Source organism: Sceloporus occidentalis, unplaced genomic scaffold (assembly GCF_023333645.1).
Source record: "Sceloporus occidentalis isolate IW3139 unplaced genomic scaffold, rSceOcc1.0.p SCAF_18, whole genome shotgun sequence".
NCBI lineage: Eukaryota > Metazoa > Chordata > Lepidosauria > Squamata > Phrynosomatidae > Sceloporus > Sceloporus occidentalis.
In genome coordinates, this window is record NW_028316998.1 from 9,767,520 (window position 1) to 9,787,006 (window position 19,487).

The 19,487-nt window shown below is 38.9% G+C and overlaps 1 protein-coding gene across 2 annotated transcripts in view; it reads left to right on the top strand.

The window, feature by feature from the left end:
- The first annotated feature begins 4,058 nt into the window (after positions 1-4,058).
- The window catches only part of LOC149302589 (tyrosine-protein phosphatase non-receptor type 3-like), a 49,131-nt gene continuing 33,702 nt past the window's right edge, over positions 4,059-19,487 (top strand). For both annotated transcript variants that reach the window (XM_089482247.1, XM_089482248.1), the window contains exon 1: positions 4,059-4,196. In XM_089482247.1, the coding sequence (XP_089338373.1) occupies positions 4,059-4,196 (138 nt within the window). The remainder of the gene's footprint in view (positions 4,197-19,487) is intronic.

Consider the following 19,487-nt stretch of genomic DNA (forward strand, 5'->3'; position numbering starts at 1 on the left):
GCCAAAACTTCTCACGCTGGCATAGAGAATTGTTTCGCTGAGGAAGTACATCAAAACAAGACATAAATAGAAACATTGTGTGGGCGCGAGACAACTTGCTTTTAAATAATACCATCAGTAGAAGGCTTGTATTATAATCTAATACACTTAGGGCTGAGCAAACTGTGACCCTCCAGCTCCAGCTGTCTACAAATCCCAACATTCTGAGCTAGCCATTGGCTCTTTCAGGGCAACGAGGGTTGTGGTCAATATTACCTGGAAAGGTGCTGATTGCACAATTATTCTAGCGTTCTTTTTTTATTTGATCTCACCTACATTTAAGAAGAAAACATTAAAGCAAACCCAAATTTGGAAAAACAAAAATCTGTTCAGGTAGGATGGATCAACTTTCATAGAGAGCCTTTCCCTAAATAATGCTTGGTCTAGATCTTAAAGGGACACTCCAGCCATCATATGCAATTTAATGCATAGGATAGCTGTGTGGTCCCTTTACATTTCCATGGTGTTGCTTTTGGAGATGAATCTCCCCATATAAGTTTGTCCCTTGTGAGTGTTTTTGTTTTGTTTGTTCTTGTGGGATGCATATTCTTCTTCAGCGGGACTTTCAGCGACAGTAAACTGTCCCTTTAAATTTAAAAGGAGAACTTTAAAATATTGGTTTGGGATATTTGTCTTTATTAGTGAGTCATAAATGGGTCTCTATTTCGTGTAGAATGTACCTTGAACAACTGTTTTGCCGCTGGTGCTTGACCCATCGCTGATCAGTTGCTTTCTTAAATATAGTGTTAAAACTTAAAGCAAATCGTAATTTGCTACACATTCCATTACATTTATTTTCCAATCGTTGCCTAAGAATTGAACTAAAATGTTTATTCCCAGTTAGGTCGCTAAAGATCCTTAACTTATTTTTCAATGCCCAATTTAACACATCACTTGAGGGTTCCATGCTATTCTTTTTTTTCCTCTTCTTCTTTCATGGTCACAAGACAACAAGTCCAGTTATATTTAATAAAATGTTATGAAACACAATAGGAGGTTTGTTATAATCATGTAGGACTGAAGGGAAGCTCTTGCTTTGGCCAAATATATAATTTTCTAATTCAGTATACTAAATAAAGGTTTATAAAAAAGATACAATATTATATAGAAAGACTATATTGTGGTTTTATACTAGTATCTCTATAATAGTTTTTTACACATATAATAATATTACTTTTTAATACATATAATATGTTTTATAATATGATGCGGACATTAGGTCAGTATTAAGGATTTGGACGGTTATGCCTTCCTGTTAAATGTTTTCTCCCCTTTTATTATGTTACTATCTCTCATCGCAACCAATTTGCTCTGGCTGCCTTTGTGTAAGGGTGCTAAGAAAAGAAGGGGAGACAATAGAAGGATAGGAAATTCATACTTTTTGATAATATTAAAAATTGTAACTTTTTTTTCCTACACATTGAAAACCAGGGCCATATAATATGGTTTATGAATAGAATAATATATAATATTTTTTTATCTGTGTCAAGAAAGCATTTTTATTTTTTTTTTTAATTCAAACAAAAAGAAATACTAGACTAAGCTTATACCTATTATTATATAAGCATTCACACTATTCTATTGAAATGTGTGAGCTAAAGCAAATTCTTCATTTTGGCACCCATCATAACTTACGGTTTATTATACATTGAACGATAAGATGCGTGATTTTTGACAAGTATAATCAATCAGCCAGGAAGATTCAGTGTTATTTCAACAGTATGTTTGTAAAATTTGAAAATAATTGTGTTCAGAGCTGGTAGAAAATATGAATCAAGTATAAAATTGTGGGGGGTTTTTTATTAATATCTTAAACCACAGACATTTATAAGGCATAGTGTGTAAAATACTGTGTGGATGAATGCAAAGAAGTAATTTTGAAAGTATGAAACATAGAAACATCCGTTAAAATGTGTATATATACTACATCTGTTTTTCTTTTTCCCATACTTGATTATAATTTGCGTTTTACTTACTGGAGTATGTTCACTAAAGTAGGCGTTTGCTGATGAGTCTGTATCTTGCCAACTCCATGATGCATTATATATTGTCAACCATTGTCTATTACAGTGGAAAGACATGGGGTACGCTCACTAAAGTGAGAGTTTGCAGTTGAGTTTGTACCTCACCAGCTTAACTATGCGTTATACAGGGTCAACCAAGCTATTCTTGATAGAAGCAGTACTTTCTTGGGAGCTCTTATATTTATGGGGGCACCACCTTGTTTTGTGCTCCTGTCTCATCGTATACATGTAATGGAGGGACTTGCAGAATAAGTTATGGTCACTTTCATGGTAGAAAGCTATGTAGCCTATGGCCACAGTGATCAAATGGAGAGGTGGCAAAACACTAGACCAAAATAGTTTGGAGGTGGGTAAGGTAGTCCTCTGATTTTTCAGAATACGAAGATGGGTGAGCTTATAGAAGGAGTGATTAGTGTAGGAGACATCATATTTCGATGTGATAGACATGACTAGTAATTTTGTAAAACAGTATGTAACTTAACAACAAAGTTTAATAATGCATGCCTCTGAATTGTTGATTTTTAACAGATAAACTCCAGTACCCCCTATACCCCTGGATGCATTTCTTGAATAAGTGTGTGGAGATCTGTAAGGTTCTTCTAAACGGATATTAACAGAATGGCTTCAGTGATAGATTACATCCTCTCTTAGAATGTTCATGTCCAGTCTTAAATATTAAAACATTTAATTAGATATTATTTTTTGTCTTTAAGTGTAATGTGATTTATGCTTAATATCTGCTAAATGGAAGGGGTTTCGGCTTCGCTATTGCAATCTATGAGTATGAGGTAATTCTTTTTGGCAAGCAAAATCGTTGTTGACCTATATTAGTTGCTTTTTTTGCAATTCAGTAATTTATAATTGATTCATAAGACTTAAATGGGTAGAAGGATAATGCCAATTTATGACATTATTAATTGTATTATTAATCATATTCATGCATCGATTGGAAATAATCAGGTTATGGAATAATAAATATGTGCGTAAGTAAACCTAAGAATTTCAGCTAAACTTATGTTTCTGATAATTGAACCCTTCCGTTGGATTCTAAGGAGATCACTCCAAGATATCACCTGATTGTTATTGACAAAACTATTCTGATATGAAATATATACAACAATCAATAATAATAATGTTTTCCTCCTGATCCATCTTCAGATGTTTTATGTTTACGTATCACATTCTTAAATGGTTCATTATTTTATTTCTCAAATATTACTATTTAAACCGTCAATCATGAAAACACTGCAATGGTATGCGCGTCGTAATATTATTAATGGTTCAGCAGGTTTCCAGGCTTGTTATGCATAAATGCAAATGTTTGAATCACAAATGAGACCTTTCTAGCTGCTAGGCAACCACCCATCACACACGTGTAATTACATGATTAAAAGTGTGTTGAATGACAGGCGTGGGGTTAATTGCACCCTTGAAGCCCCAGTGGTAGCATAAATGGGGGAATTCATGGCAAGGATGGATATTTGGAGTAGGTGATGTGGGTGTTAAAAGGAACCATGTTGTATGGCGTGAGGACATGCAGTGAAATGGATTACAAAAATGCTGTTTGTGAATGGTTAAGACCGTATTATCATCTGACACATTTTCCTCCGTTTCAATGTTGAGATGAAGGTGGTATGAGCTTTCAATTTCCTATATTTATGATCAAGGACCCAAATGTATCACAGGGGTATAAAGTAAATTATTGACTAATTTATATAAAGTGATATAATATATAAAAGGTATTGTAAGGCCTAACTACATATTTAAATTGTTTTTGTATCTATCATTGCTAGTGAATTTTCTTTATGGTTCTGTTTATTGCATTGATGTAGAGATGCATTGGCATTTTCCGCTATCAGAAGATGAAATAGAGTTCCCAGAGTGTTTTTTCCTAAAATGGAATTTTGGTCTAAATGGAATAAACTAAAAACATTCTTAATGTTTTTCATTTCAATAAGAAAGCCCTTTATCATTTTAGGATACTCCATATTCGTTATGAACTCCCGGCTGCGTGCTTTGGGTGGGAGGATAAACAACATACGAGCAAATGAACTTCCAAAGGAGAAAAGTAGATCGGAGGTGGTCTGCAATGTATGCTTCTTGGATGGATCACAGGAGAGCTTCAGAGTTAATGTAAGTGTCATCTCTTTTGTCAAATCGAATTCCACCCCCCCCCCCTTGATATTAACATATTTGAAAAGGTCAAAAATTTTATGAGCAGCTGAACAGAAAAAAAAAAAACCTGGTTCAGGGAGAAATCTAGAAAGTTCTATTTTTTTCTAATGTCTCAGAGATGATTCAGACAAAGTAATAAAAAAACATCTTGTTTCTATGTTGAGGTGTAGAATCTGAGTCACAGATCATTTAAGTACCAGAACCTTATGGAGTACACCCTCCTTGTTTGACTTACTACTGCAATGCGGCAAAAGACATTTGACGAAGATACAATGTACCAAGTTTAGTCTGTAAAATATTGTGTTTTACATAATAACTATTCTGTGTCTGTCTCAGAATTAGAACTAGGAGCCTACCTGTTCACCATACTGTCATACTGACTCATCTTGTGATTTTCTGATCACGCAATGTTTGACTTTGAGGTCAGTTCAATAAATTAGTATTTCTTTTATTGATCATATATTATGTGGTATAAAGATACATTTTATTGTGATGTGTGCTGACAAATGTTTTCCAATTTACATGAACCCACTATTGTCTAAAATAGAAGAAAACTGTGTTCAGGGCGTCTGAGAACATCAGACAACCTTTTTAATTGCTTCACTTAGACCTGGTATCGGTAAGATAGCTGAATGTTCAGAACATTTAGAAATATCACTGTAAATCATTAATCTTGTTCATTAAGGCATGTTCTAGGCAGCCAGTAGAAAACGTGATGTAGTCTCCAGTAACATATGATCTTTCACACATCATAATATCCTTTTATGTACGAATTGAACCTACTTAGTGCCTTTGGTAATCAGCTATAATGGTGAAACCCTTGACACTAGTGATGATCACTATTGAGATGAATTTGCGAATTGAAAGGCATGGGTGTTTTAATGGAAACAACTATTGTGATGAGTAGATCTCTTGCTATACAAAGTTAATTTTATGAATAGACTTTGTAACCAGACTCAGTCAGTTACTGGTCTCGTTAAGTGACCCTATGTTACTAGTCAGTCATTGATCTTGATTATAAACCAATCACTACCTTGCTTTCATCTTAGCTGGAGACATATGAACAGCTTTGGAGGTAGAGTTGCAAGAATATAGGAACATTTGGGTGCTATGCTGCTGGAATATGAAATATGAAATACCACTAACCTAATTATATAGGGCTGCAGTGTACAAATGTGAGTTTAACTAAATCTGCTTATTTTTGCCAGTGAACATTAAGACAGTAAGTACTCAAATCAGGCATGGATACAGCCATCAGATCTAAGTGTAAATACATCACAAATATGTGTCAACTTTAAATACCAAACTGACACTTGAGGATTACATTAACATTAAGAAAAAATGTCAATATTATTCTTCTACTCTCTTTTGGATACAAAACATTGGACATCCTTGTCTGTGTGTGGGTGTGATTGTCTAAACTGGGCCAGTGATTGAGGCTTTTGTAACGTAAGCAGAGGGTGTGCATTTATTATGCAGGTCATGGCCAAGTTGCAGGAAGATGATCTGCTTTGGCTTTGGCACCATGGTGTGAGCAGGTTGAACTTGCGGCTTTCTCCTTCATTTCATTGTATGTGTGCTGGTGAATACATTTCAGATTGCTGCTTTGTTTTTGTTACACATCATAATGTGCTTTTCAGAGGTGGGTAAAGCCATAACATGAACCTAATGTGCTCTGGTTAATGATTAATAAACTATTAATGTACACTTTGCAGGTTTTATTATGTGTACGTGAGGTAGGAACCTGAAGGGTTTTCTTTCAGTAAATTTAAATGAATAGTACAGTAGACTTTGCTGGTCTTTGTCTAGAATTTAGCATTGCTAGATTAGTCTGGATGCTTTAATTGATGCTACTGGTCAACCTTTTACCTTAACAATATTTATCGGCTTTATAGGTAAATATCGAATAGATGCCTTGGGCTCTAATTTCTGCCATAAATCTTCTCTGGATATGCTGGCAAGTCTCTTTTTTATTTAGTCTCTTTTCTACATAGTGGCTTTATGACGGTGTGTTTCTCTCATTTGGCTTTTCATTGTTTTTTTGCCTTCTGTTTGAAGCTACATATGATCTGTTAATGAAGTCCCTTTAATTTGATGAGAGTTGCATATAAGCTAGATTTGGTGGGGTTTTATACATCATATTTATTTGTCTATCATTTGATCTGTCTGTTTTCCATTGTATATTGAACATCTAGTCCCAAAATTTTTTATTTTTAATGAATGTTAGAGTCCCCAATGTATTTTTCTACACAGATCAGCCATAACATTATGACACTTGCCTAATATTGAGTAGGTCCCCCTTTTGCTGCCAAAACAGCGAGGCATGGACTCCACTAGACCTCTGAAGGTGTGCTGTGGTATCTGGCACCAAGATGTTAACAGCAGATTCTTTAAGTCCTATAAGTTGCAAGGTGGGGCCTCCATGGATGCATCCTGGTGCCAAGTGTTCTCCAGGTAAGCGTTGCACACGGCCATTCACGTGATGTAAAAGAAAACATGATTCATCTTACCAGGCCACCGTATTCATTGTAGGCACTTTCGGCAGTGGAGAGGGGTTGGCATGGACACCCTGTCTGGTCTGTGGCTATGCAGCCCCATACACAACAAACTACGATGCACTGTGTGTTCTGACACCTTTCTATCACAACTAGCATTAACATTTTCAGCAATTTGAGCTACAGTGGTATGTCTGTTGGATTTGACCACGCAGGCCAGCCTTCGCCCCCCATGTGCATTAATGAGCCTTGGCTGCCCATGACCCTGTCGCCGGTTCACTGCCAGAACTGACCACTGGAGACTGGAAACACCCCATAAGTGCTGCAGTTTTGGAGATGCTCTGACCGGGTCATCTAGTCATCACAATTTGGCCCTTCTTAAGGTCGCTCAGATCCTTACATTTTTCCTCCTAACACATCTACTTTGAGCACAAATGTTTACTTGGTCATAATATTATGGCTGATTGGTGAACATACAAATAGGTGCATACAGTGTATAGTGATTGGAGTTCTTCCATCTCACAATGCCCAGTAGCACTACTTTTGTCCCTGAAGCAGCAGCCAATCACATTAGCGTGAACGCAAAACATTAGCGTTAAGATAACATGTGTGATTCCCTAGAAGATGCGCACCAGGCCCTACCTTTATCTATTAGTGCATAAGAACTATTTAGCAACTAAAACAAAATGGTGTTGTTGTACAGTTATGCAATATACTTCAAGGTGGTGTTCCATGAACTACCGTATTTGCTCGATTATAAGATGACCCTGATTATAAGATGACCCCCCAAAATATGAATGTTACCGTATTTGCTCGATTTATAAGACGACCCTGATTATAAGACGACCCCCCAAAATCTGAATATTAACTTAGGAAAAAAAGAAAAAGCCTGAATATAAGACGACCCTAAAGGAAAAAAGTTTTACCAGTAAATGTTAATTCATTAACTTTTTTTTTTAAATAAAAGCTATGATTGAGAAAAATATTTTTTTTTGTTTTTATTTCCTTGTATTTTCCAACCTGTCCCCCAGTTACGCACATCTGCCCCCAGGCTTGCCACACCAATATGGCACTGTGGCCCATGATATGCCTTTTAACCCTCTATATGCCACTGTGCCCCATGGTATGCCTTTTGACCCCCTATGTGCCACTCTGCCTCCAGAAATGCCTTATACCCCTATATCCCATTCTGGCATTTAGGGGATTAAAAGGCATATTATGGGGCAGAGTGGCATATAGGGAGGTATAAGGCATTTCAGGACGCAGAGTGCTCTATTAAATGCCCCCTTAACGCCACTCTGCCTCTTGAAATGCCTTATACCTCCCTATATGCCACTCTGCCCCATAATATGCCTTTTAACCCCCTAAGTGCCAGAGTGGCATATAGGGGTATAAGGTGTCACGGTCAGGACTACTTGCCAAGCCGTGACTGTGTGGAGGGCGTGGGCATGAAGGGGTTAATAGCACCAGGCCTCTGGATTTACTAACTTGACCCCTTAACAAGGCATAAGCTATACCAAATTAACCCCCAAATCCTGCCTGTATCCCCCAGGTAGTCTGCCACCACTCACGATTTTGATACCGGATTCGTGAGAAATCAGAATTAGAACCTTTATCTCTATATATATATATCAACCCACCCCGGGCAACCAACATATATATATATCCTGTAAAACTTAACAATATGGTAACGTGTTATCCTCTCTTATGGTTCGTGGATATCGATACTAGAGCCCAAAGACAGACTTGGATTATGAATATTTAAATAACAAAAAGACAAAGATTACACAGTGCCAGAATTACAAAAAACAAGACATACAAAATAAAAATAAAACGGCAAACAGTTCTTAAAAACAATAGGACTTAAACACAGGACCCTCACTCACGAGTTTCTCCAATAAGTAGGCCTGTGGGAACTCCTTAAGTCCAGATGGTTTCTTATGATGTTGTTCTGATCACAGAATATCGTGGAGTTCTGCTTTGAGGTCGCTGCTTTGTCCCTAAATCAGACTTTTGCAAGCAAACGCCCCTCTGACCACATGACTGATTATATGACACCATCCCCAAGAATCGGGTCCCATCTTTGATGTGCCAATAAGTTATGGTGGGGTAAAGGTGATGGAAACCCCCCACTTAAGATAGGAATGGAATTCCTATAACTCAGGGTCCTTATCTGTTAGGCCATGAATCACCACAGGGGTCCTTTGGGAAGATGACACCTCTAGCCAGAACAGATACAGAGGGCATTCACAAAGAAACACATTAAATTAACCTCAGATTAACTCATTGAATGCTTAAACAAAGAAACTAACCACCTCTGCTGGGTTACCCTTCCATGCATCCACTACGTTATATGACATTCCAGAAATGCCCTATGCCCCCATTTAACACACACACACACACACTTACCGGTGCTTCCAATTTCCTGCTGTATTGCCGGGGCAGCGGGTTGACGTCTCCTTCCGCTGCAGCCGGAAGGAGGTGGAGTTGGCAGCAGGGGTTTGTCTGCGTCCGTCGCGGATACCTCTGATCTCTGACAGTCGGGGAAGGTATCCGCGACGGACGCAGACAACCCCCGCTGCTAGCCACACCTTCTTCCGGCTGCAGCGGACGTTGTCTACGCGGATCGCGTAGATGTCAACCTGCTGCCCCGCAATACAGCAGGAAGCACCGGTAAGTGTGTGTGTGGGGGGGGGAGACAGGAGGATCCAGGTCCCCTGCAGCGGTGCGGGGGATCTGGATCTTAGTCTCATTAATCAGACCTCTATTTGAGGTCTGATTATAAGACGACCCCGATTAGAAGACGAGGGGTATTTTTCAGAGCATTTGCTCTGAAAAAAACCTCGTCTTATAATCAAGCAAATACGGTAATCTGAACTGAGCTAAATGGAGTATTAGAAACATCTTTCCTAGTACTGTTGAATGGTGGAACCCTTCTCAGAGAGTTGCCATGTGACACAAAAGCAGGCACTGCCATATATGCTGAAAAAGCATCTTGAAAAGGGTGTTTTTAATGGTTATATGCATGTGCAAATTACAGATTTGCTAAGTTTTATTTGGTTAACATGACAGAGCATAAGCACTGCGTTATCTAAATGTATCAATAACTTGGAAAATGCCATTTGAGAGCTAGTTCCACGCTAATTCCATGTTATACCGTATAGCAGGGGTGTCCAACTAGCGGCCTTCCAGGACTGCATCTCCCATAATACTTAGCTAAGGGGCTGAAAGAGGAGTATAGGAGATGTAGTCCTGCAACAGCTGGAGGGCCGCAGGTTGGACACCCCTACCCTATAGATTTCCATAATTAACATTAGTTTAGATATTAAATTACATATTTTACCATGTTATGTGTGTTTTTTGCATGGGCAAAATACAGTGGCGTCGGCAGGGGGGGGCCAGAGGGGGCCATGGCCCCCCTAAATCATGCTGTGCCCCCCGGTGTGCCCCCCCAATTGAAACGCCGTCTTTTTTTTTTTTTTTTTTTTTATAGATCCGGAGGAGAGAGAGAGGCGCCGAGCGGTCGCTGAGGAATAAGTTCTCAGCGACCGTTCGGCGCCTCTCACTCTTTTCCGCGACCGCGAGGCCTCTGCCTTGGTCGCAGTGCCGGCATTTCAAGCCGAGCGCCGGTATATGATGTCATATCCGGCGCTCAGCAATGAAGCCGCGCACACTGCGGCAGAACCAGGAAGACAGAGACCTCGCGATCCCGCCGCTGGACTTCTACAAGCCCAAGGTAAGTGAACTTCAAAGGGGGGGGAGGAGGGTAGAGAGTGAAAAGAGGGAGAGAGGGGGTAGTTAGGATAGATTGGGAGGGAGAGGGGGTAGTTAGGATAGATTGGGAGGGAGAGGGGGTAGTTAGGATAGTTTGGGAGGGAGAGGGAGATATTAACATATATTGGCAGCAGGGGCTAATATTAATATTAATTGGCAGCGGGGTCTAGTATTTATATTCATATTGGCAGCAGGGTCTAGTATTTATATATATATATCGGCAGCAGGGGCTAATATTAATATATATTGGCTGCAGGGGCTAAGTTTATATATATATTGGCTGCAGGGACTAATAATATATATTGGCAGTAGGGGCTAATATTAATATATACTGGTAGCAGGGTCAAATATTAATATATATCGTCAGCAGGGTATAATTTTTATGTATATCGGCAGCAGGGTATAATATAAGTATATATCCGCAGCAGGGGCTAATATCAATATATATCCGCAGCAGGGGTTAATATTAATATATATCAGAAGCAGGGTGTAATATTTCTATATATTGTCATCAGCAGGGGCTAATATTACAGAATGAGAAATAACTGCCTAACGTGTGTGTGTATATGTGTGTATATATATATATATATATATATATATATATATATATATAGTGTATATGTACCGTTTTATAATTGGCCCCCATACTTTGGTTCCTGGCCCCCCATGTGCCCCCCCTAAATATGAAAGCTGGAGACGCCACTGGCAAAATATTTGACACTTTTTTTGCTGGCTCCATTAGTGGATGCCCAGTGACTCAGCGATGAGACGTGGTAAAGCTTACCCGCCAATGTCTTTTACATGTTGGCAACCAAACTGCATTCCTGAAGAATGTAGCTTTGCAAAGTGACTTCACTTGAGTAGTTTGGATTGGAAGTGTGTTGTATAGAATGAGTGGTGCATATTGCAAGCAGAAATTTCCTTGTGCAAAATATGTAAAATATGCATTTTCAAACAGTTGCAGTAAATTATCTCTGCTATATTATGCGCATCCAGATGGCTATGTTATAAGTGGTTCCCTCTAACATTTTGTGAACTGCTTTTCATTATACCCTATTGATGAATTGCTGGATTCTTAGAACATAAATTAAATTAGAATTTATTTCCTCTATATCCCTATTTTTTCAGTGTTTTTTTTTTCTGCTGTCCCCAGCAAGGTCACCTCTAAAAGATTTATGCTGAACAATCCCAAATAAGCTCTTGCTATAGTAAATCTTTTCTCAGCTTAAATTGTGTTAACAGTTTAGGTGCTGGTGTTTTTTTTTTTTTCTTTTTCATTTTTTTAAGGTAACGGTTCTCAAGAATGATTCATTTTTGATATTCCTGTAAATTTACAACCTTTTCTTACTAGGGATTTTCACTCATCAATACAGCATTGACAAGTGAATGTTTAATCATCTGATAAAATCCTTACCCAATTCCAGCTGCCGACCAAATCCCAGACCAATTCCAGCTGCTACTCCAATGATCTGCCCACACCATGGCCGTGTTGATAAGCCTGTTAGTCTGATCAGCATAAAGATGTAACTGATAACTCAGAAACGTAAGGCTTTTCATTGGAATATTGAGCTGGTCGATTTTAAAAGAATACTATGGGTATATATTCATAGTCTTTTTTTTCACTTCTCCCTGCCAGCTGGATGATGTAAGGGGGCAGCAGGGAATGTTACCCTAAGTCAGGCCTAGATCTGCTCGAAAGGTAAATATGGTATAATTATTTCCCTTTTCTGGGATATCTCTCACAACCTTTAATATTGCTAAATTCATTGAACCCCTTTACATCCAAGATTGACCATTTTTTCAATGTGTACATTAAGCGATGAATTCCCTCCTTATTGTTTTAATGAACCCATACCACTTATATTTTACTGTATATACATTGTGTATGTATGTATAATTTTCTATACAGTACATACAGTAATTAATGCTAAATCCATTGTACTGGGAACCCACCAGTAACGGTGCTTGCCAGAACAGCCTGATTTTTTTAAATCATAATGTTCCATGCCTTCATGAAGAGTAGGTGAGAGAAAACCCAATCTATGAACCGTTGCACACACCCTGAAAAAGGATATTATGATGCCTTCCCTTATGTTATAGAAGGCATGGCGCGCCATGATTTATTGGTGCAAAGCACCTTTTAAAAGTAGACTGTAGTGTAAATGGTCCACTTGCAGAGATCTTCATCAACCATAACTGCCTCTAAATTAACCCTAAAGACCCCACCAAGCATAACTGCCCCTAAATTAACCCTTAACACCCCATTAACCGTAACTGCCCCTAAATTAAACCCCACCTCCCCTAACTTTCAGCAGCCTAAATATAATTTTTTTACTTACTGTTAGGTGAGTTGCTTAGCCATGTGGATACTATCAGGAAAGGGGCGGGGCCAATCATCGGTGTGACTGCAGAGAGGGACTGTTAATCGGAAAGAGGCGGGGCCGATTGTCAGTGTCACTATAGGGAGGGACTGGGAAGTAGTAACTGCAATCAACAACTGTATAAGACGCACATAGTTTTTAGACCCAACATTTTTCGGAAAAAAAAGTGCGTCTTATACATGGGGAAATACGGTAATCGGCTGCAGACTGGACACCCTAAAAATGTCAACTCCTCCGGCACCAACTTTTTATTTTGCATTTGCAGTTGTAATGTGATATAGCACAGCCATAGCTTTAGGCTGTATTTTTACCCTGGTCTAAACGTGTGCTACTTCCTTGTATAAATGGTAGCTAGCCGAAGTTCTACCACAAATGCTTTCCATTTTCCGCTTGTAAACAGCCAAATGCAGACGAAAACTGCTGGTAAATATACTTCTTGGTTCTGTTTACGATAGTTTCTACATAGACAAAAGACATTTATTTGTGTCCCTTAATGCCACTATATCACCAAAAAACCTGGGATTTTATATTTCTATACTTGTCCCTAAACTAGTCGGTTCACCAAAATACCACAAAATATATTAATCTAAGTGTTCTAATTTTGAAAAATCCCACACATGCATAGTTTTTTTAAATGGTTTTTGGAAGTTACAAAGCACAAAATGGAACCATTGTTGTATATCTATACTCTGCCACCTCTCTTCTGAGATGATGCTCTACCATCATAAATCCCAATATTATAAAATATTATTATATAAATCGTAATTAAGAAATGTCATTCTAAAGATAACAGATAAAATAAACTCCCTCCCACTCTTCGGTCTGGTCAGGTCCCCAGTTCCCATCATTAGCTCCCCCATTCCCCTAATTATCTCCCTCCCACCCTCCACTCTGATCCAGTTCCCGTCATTAACTTCCCCGGTCCCCTCCCTAAATTATTTTAAATAAACAACAAAAATTATTTTTTTTTCGGCCAACTAATCGATTATGAAAATAATCATCAGTTGCAGCCCTAGTTGTATCATAAAGGAAAGTAGGGGCAGGTCCTTTACCGAGCTATGTTTCTAAGTATAAAAGTTTTGATTTACGAGTCCATTCAATCTGTATCAAAAAGAGAGCTTTTTTGTGAAACACTTTTATCTGATTCAAAAGATTGCAGTCTGCCATAATCTGCAGTGCTTTACAGTATGTATTGCCACCGCCACAGAATGAGGCTACAAATTAACAGCATTCATATTCTTTATGATATCATTATGAGTCATCTAGCATAAACCTACTACTTTTCAGCTTTGTGTGTTTTTAGCAATAAATGGTCTCTGTGCGTGGTTGCCATATGTTGGTGATGTGAATGGATATTAGCGCTGGCTACTTACTCAAAGGCCTTATTTGGCAGTCTCTCTATAACTTATGTCAAATGTAGGTTTGGCTTGAAACAGAATTGTTCTGCACAAGCACATAATATAAGCACATAGTAGAACAATGCATATTACAAGAAGTATATGTAAAACATACACGTATGGAATATTAAAGTGTTGGTCTTTATAAGAGACAGCTAGATATTCTAGACAGAGCTCATATCAGCCCACTAGGTTTCTATTCCAGTTTCCAGATCCTGAATATTTGATCCCCTGCTGATTTTGTACATTTGCCCACTGACAAATACACGATCAGTCTATAATTTTACTGGTAGGTTTATTTCAACAGTGAGAGACAGAATAACCATACCTGGGAACTCAACGGGTTTGACCCGCACATTGCTGGGTGAGCACTGCTTTTCCGGTTATCCGAATCCTCCGGGTCGCGGGAGCGGGGTCTTGACACACCCTGCTCCCGCCCATTTTTCCTTTAAACGGAGGTGTTTCCCACTGCCCTTCAGCGGGAACTCCCATTAACATAATCAGAACCGCCCACAGACGTCAGCGGGACCGCCCGCTGAAGTCAGTGTGCAGTCCTGGCCATATCCCGCAAGGGAAGGCTCCGGGTAGCTGGAGCCCAGAAGTACCCAGGTATGAGAATAACAACAAAAAATTCAGAATAATGCATTTCAAATAAGTTATAAATTGATTTATTATGGCATAAAAAATCCCCAAAAATATACAGACTAAAATAAAAATGGGAGTGTGGATTTTAATGGATTTATTCTGATGGAGAGCTAATAAGGGACAGCAAATATGGGGTTTTGTTGCACTGAGGTTTGGTTTGATTAGAGATTATCAGTAGATTTTCTGATGTACAAGAAGGGTAATGCCAATAAAATATACACTGCACCTGAAAGGAAATTTATATTTAGTTGCCACCCCAATACTTTCCAATTTAAAGGTAGAATTCTTAGATATATCCCATACTACTGCTGTAATTAATATATTGCCAAGCTATTCCATGAGCACTGTTTCAGAAGTTGCATCTAAGGGTTTGTTAGGAGTCATGAGAGGAGAGGATAGACTAGAAAGAAGATGGGTGGAAAGGAGATAGAGTAAAGAGATAAGAGAAAACAAGGAGCGGGGGGAGAAAGAAGCAAGAGTGGGCCCCTGGACAAGTCGGGGATCATCAAGGTCACATTATATAATATAGCATGTGCATGCTTCCCTGAACTTAAAGTAACTGTGTGTGTCTGTTTATGATGGGGAGGACACTTTGGCAGATGAAATAGACAGGGAAGATCGAGAAAGGAGAGAGTGGGAAATAGTGAAAAAAGACAGGAGGGAAAGGGTAGGAGGCAGAAAGCAGTGACAAGAAATAGAGAGGTATGGAAGAATAAAGAAAAAGAAAAGAGTATATAGAAAAGAGAGAGAAGAGGAAAAGCAGAGTAGAAGATGCATGAAGAGACGGAAGAGAAATTAAGTGGTAGAGAAGAGTTTAAAGAAATAAAGGAGAGAATACATAGAGGGGAAGGAAAAGAAAGATATAATTGTCACCACAGTTTTCAAATCTGCTTGATGCTGTGGCACAAGCATTCAAACATCACCACACCTACGCTGAATGCTGTCTCTCCTGAACCATTTTGCGTGTGTTTCATGGCTCTGCTAAGTGCAGCGATAAGCCACTTTCACTTTTCGGTACATTTCACTTTTTCCCAGTATCTCTGTCCTGCGGAATGAGGACTAAAAAGGCCTAACATTTCCTGCAACAAAAGAGGTGTATCTGCTACCCAGTGCATCTTTGTTGAAGAACTCTGCAGCTGAAACTGTACACTATTATGTGTGCTCACATGCATTATATGCCATGATTTCATTTTCCTTATTCCTTCTCAGTAAATATGAAATGGGAATCTATTCACATAACGGAGTTTAGCATGACTAAGTTCATTTTGTCAGGGACTGGGTCCATACAGACGACTGTAATGACCCAAAGATGGAGTTCAGGGCGACTGCAATCTCCCAGGTGGGCATCTAGGGTTGTGCGGCCACATACCAGGGCCCTGATATAGCAGCGGATGTCCAGAACAAAACAAAGTGATATCCTGCAGGCACCCTGGAGCATGCATGAGACATAGCTCTACAGACGAATGTGTAGGATGCTGCAGGCTGGGAGTATGGAAGCTAAGCATAGTAACAGCTGACACATAGCAAGCAAAGTGGAACAGAGCGAGCAAGGGACAGGTAGACCGAGCAAGAAACATAGCCAGACAGGACACAACAAAGGACAGGGAACAAGGACCACAAGGGATTGAGTGAGGAGCCGAGATCCTCGGACACTTCTCCTTTAAGCAAGGATAGGACATCTTAACTGGGACATGGGGAGGGGAGAGAGAAACCAAAATCCTCAGATGATTCAGGGAAAAGAGGGCAAAGTTACATAAGAGACAGACAAACATGAATACAGGAACTAGCCTAGGACTATGTGATAATAATTGGAGAGTCCGTCCCTTCATATGGCCATAGTATGCTTAGCCCACCACTATGCCAATATTCAATGGGTCCTAGCACTAAACCCTGCCTACTGAATTATTAATAAACTGAAACTAAACATTAAATCTAAACACAAAACCAAGAAGGACATACCTTTAGACTACTGACTGAGACAAACAAAAGGGTGGGGCACACCTTATAAAGGAAACAGAGCTGAAGCAAAGAGCAGAACTTGAATCAAGGAATCAGAAGCACAGAGCAGAGCTTATGGAAATCCAAGAATGGATTTCAGCAAAGGCTGTAGTGAGACAGGGAAAATCAGAGATATGTAGCTCTACAGCCTGGATGGACCCTGACACATTAATTCATACTACCTGCTTTGTGCACATTACGTTTGTCAATAACTGTACTTGGTGTGGAGAGATTTATTTAATATTAGGTTCACATTAAAGCTGAGATGGCCAGCAACCTATGGCAGAGCTAACATTCGTATCTAATGAATGTCCTCACCTTAACTTATCCCCCTCTTGCTTACTAACACTTCCTGAAGAACAACAGTCATCTACTTAATAACAGGATGGATTTAATGCAGGGTTAATCGTGCAGATCCTTTGAGAAGGAGGTACTTTCTTTTCCTGTGGTATAAATATAAGGTGGCTTTTAATATGGATATATTGTATATTTGAATATGTATACACCTTGACCCATTGCCAATACAGTCCCACCTCAAATCATGCCCCCACCCCACCTCATACGAAAATGTGCAATGTTGGTGAGTAAAGAGCTTTTAAGTGTATAGAGCCATAAAATGTAGGATTTGGGGAAGTGACAGATCTGCTTTAAAGATGCCAGTGCCTTCAGCCATAAGAGATGCAGTTGTGTGAAAAGAAAGTACACCCTCTTTGGGACATAATACACTCATCTGTTCCTTAGCAGGCCTAAAAATTAGTTTAGTTTAACCTCAAAAGAACAACAAGACATGATGTATTACACCGTGTCATGATTTATTCAATAAAAATGAAGCCAAAATGGAGAAGCCATTTGTGAAAAACATCTTATGATTTAACAGCTTGTAGAACCACCTTTTGCAGCAATAACATGAAGTCATTTCTTTCTATGTGACTTTCTCAGTCTCTTAAATTCTTGTGGTGGAATTTTCACCCACTCTTCTTTACAATGTTGCTTAAGTTCATTGAGGTTTGTGGGCATTTGTTTATGTACAGCTCTCTTAAGGAAAGCATTTCTATTGGCTTGAGGTCTGGACATTGTAACACCTTGATTTTTCTTAAGCCATTCTGTTGTAGATTTTCTGGTGTGCTTGGGTTCGTTGTCCTGTTCCAATTTCAGCCAAGATTTAGCCTCACATTTGACTTTAGAATACTTTGGTATGCAGAGGAGTTCATGGTCGCCTCAATGACTGCAAGGTCCCTAGGTCCTGTGGCTGAAAAAAAGCACAAATCATCAATCACCCCTCCACCACCTGGCATATCAGTTGGTATGAGGTGTTTGTGCTGATATGCTGTGTTTGTCAAAGATCTCCATTGTTTCAGAAATCTTGTGGTTTGTTCAGATTAAACTTTGCAAACCTAAGCCGTGCTGCCACATTCTTTTTTTTATTTTTATTTTTTTAGAGAGAGAAGAGGCTTTCTCCTGGTAACCCTTCCAAATAAACCATGCTTGTTCAGTCTTTTTTCTAATCGTAGAATGACCTTTAACATGCTAACTGAGGCCTGTAGAGTCTAAGATGTAACTCTTGTTTTTTTGGGGGGGAATTCCTATGAGCATTGCATGGTCTGACCTTAGGGTGAATTTGCTGTGACGTCCACTCCTGGGAAGATTGGCAACCGTCTTGAATGTTTTCCACTTTTGAATAATCTTTCTCACTGTAGAATGATGGACTTTACATTGTTTGGAAAATGCCTTATAACCCTTCCCAGATTGATGGGCAGCAACAATCGTTTCTCTAAGATCATTGCTGATGTATTTGCTCCTTGTCTTTGTGTTAATACACACCTGAATGCTCCAGAACTTTGGCTTTTATAAAGGTGGTCAAACTTGCTGATGATCAATTAATCAAGGGCATTTGATTAGCAGCAACTATCTGCTACTTAACATCTTAATTCCATGGAAGCAGTAGTGCTGTACTTAGTTTTTACACATGGCTTCTCCATGTTGGCTTTATTTTTATTGGATAAATCATGACACGGTGTAATATGTCATGTGTTGTTCATCTGAGGTTGTATGTAATTTTTAGACCTGCAGATGATTGTTATTATATCTTGAAATATAAAACCATAGAATTCAAAGAGGGTGTACTTTATTTTTCAAATGACTGTAGATAGCAGACAACCAGTTCAAATGAGCAGCTATGTATCTCCTACATTGCAGCACTCTGGACCTGGCAGTCAATGATTGCTGTGAGCATTTGTTCAAAATGCTTTTCTGCTAGAAAAAAGTCTGATCTTTGCCAACATGCAGGGATCCCCACCTACAAAACCAAATAATGTAAATGTAAAAAACAAACAAATGAAAAGACAAGAACAAGAAAAATGGGATGAATAACTTTTGTGAACTACATGTCTCATTATGCTCAGCCAGAATAGTTATGGGCGTTTTAGCTCTCAAATGGTTTCTTTAACATGATTAACTCGTGCTTATGTAGGAGCATCCTGTAATATTTTGTGTTTCTTTAAGAGGTGGTAGAAGTTTTTAAGAATATAATAATAGTTACTTTCACTATTTAGTTTGAAA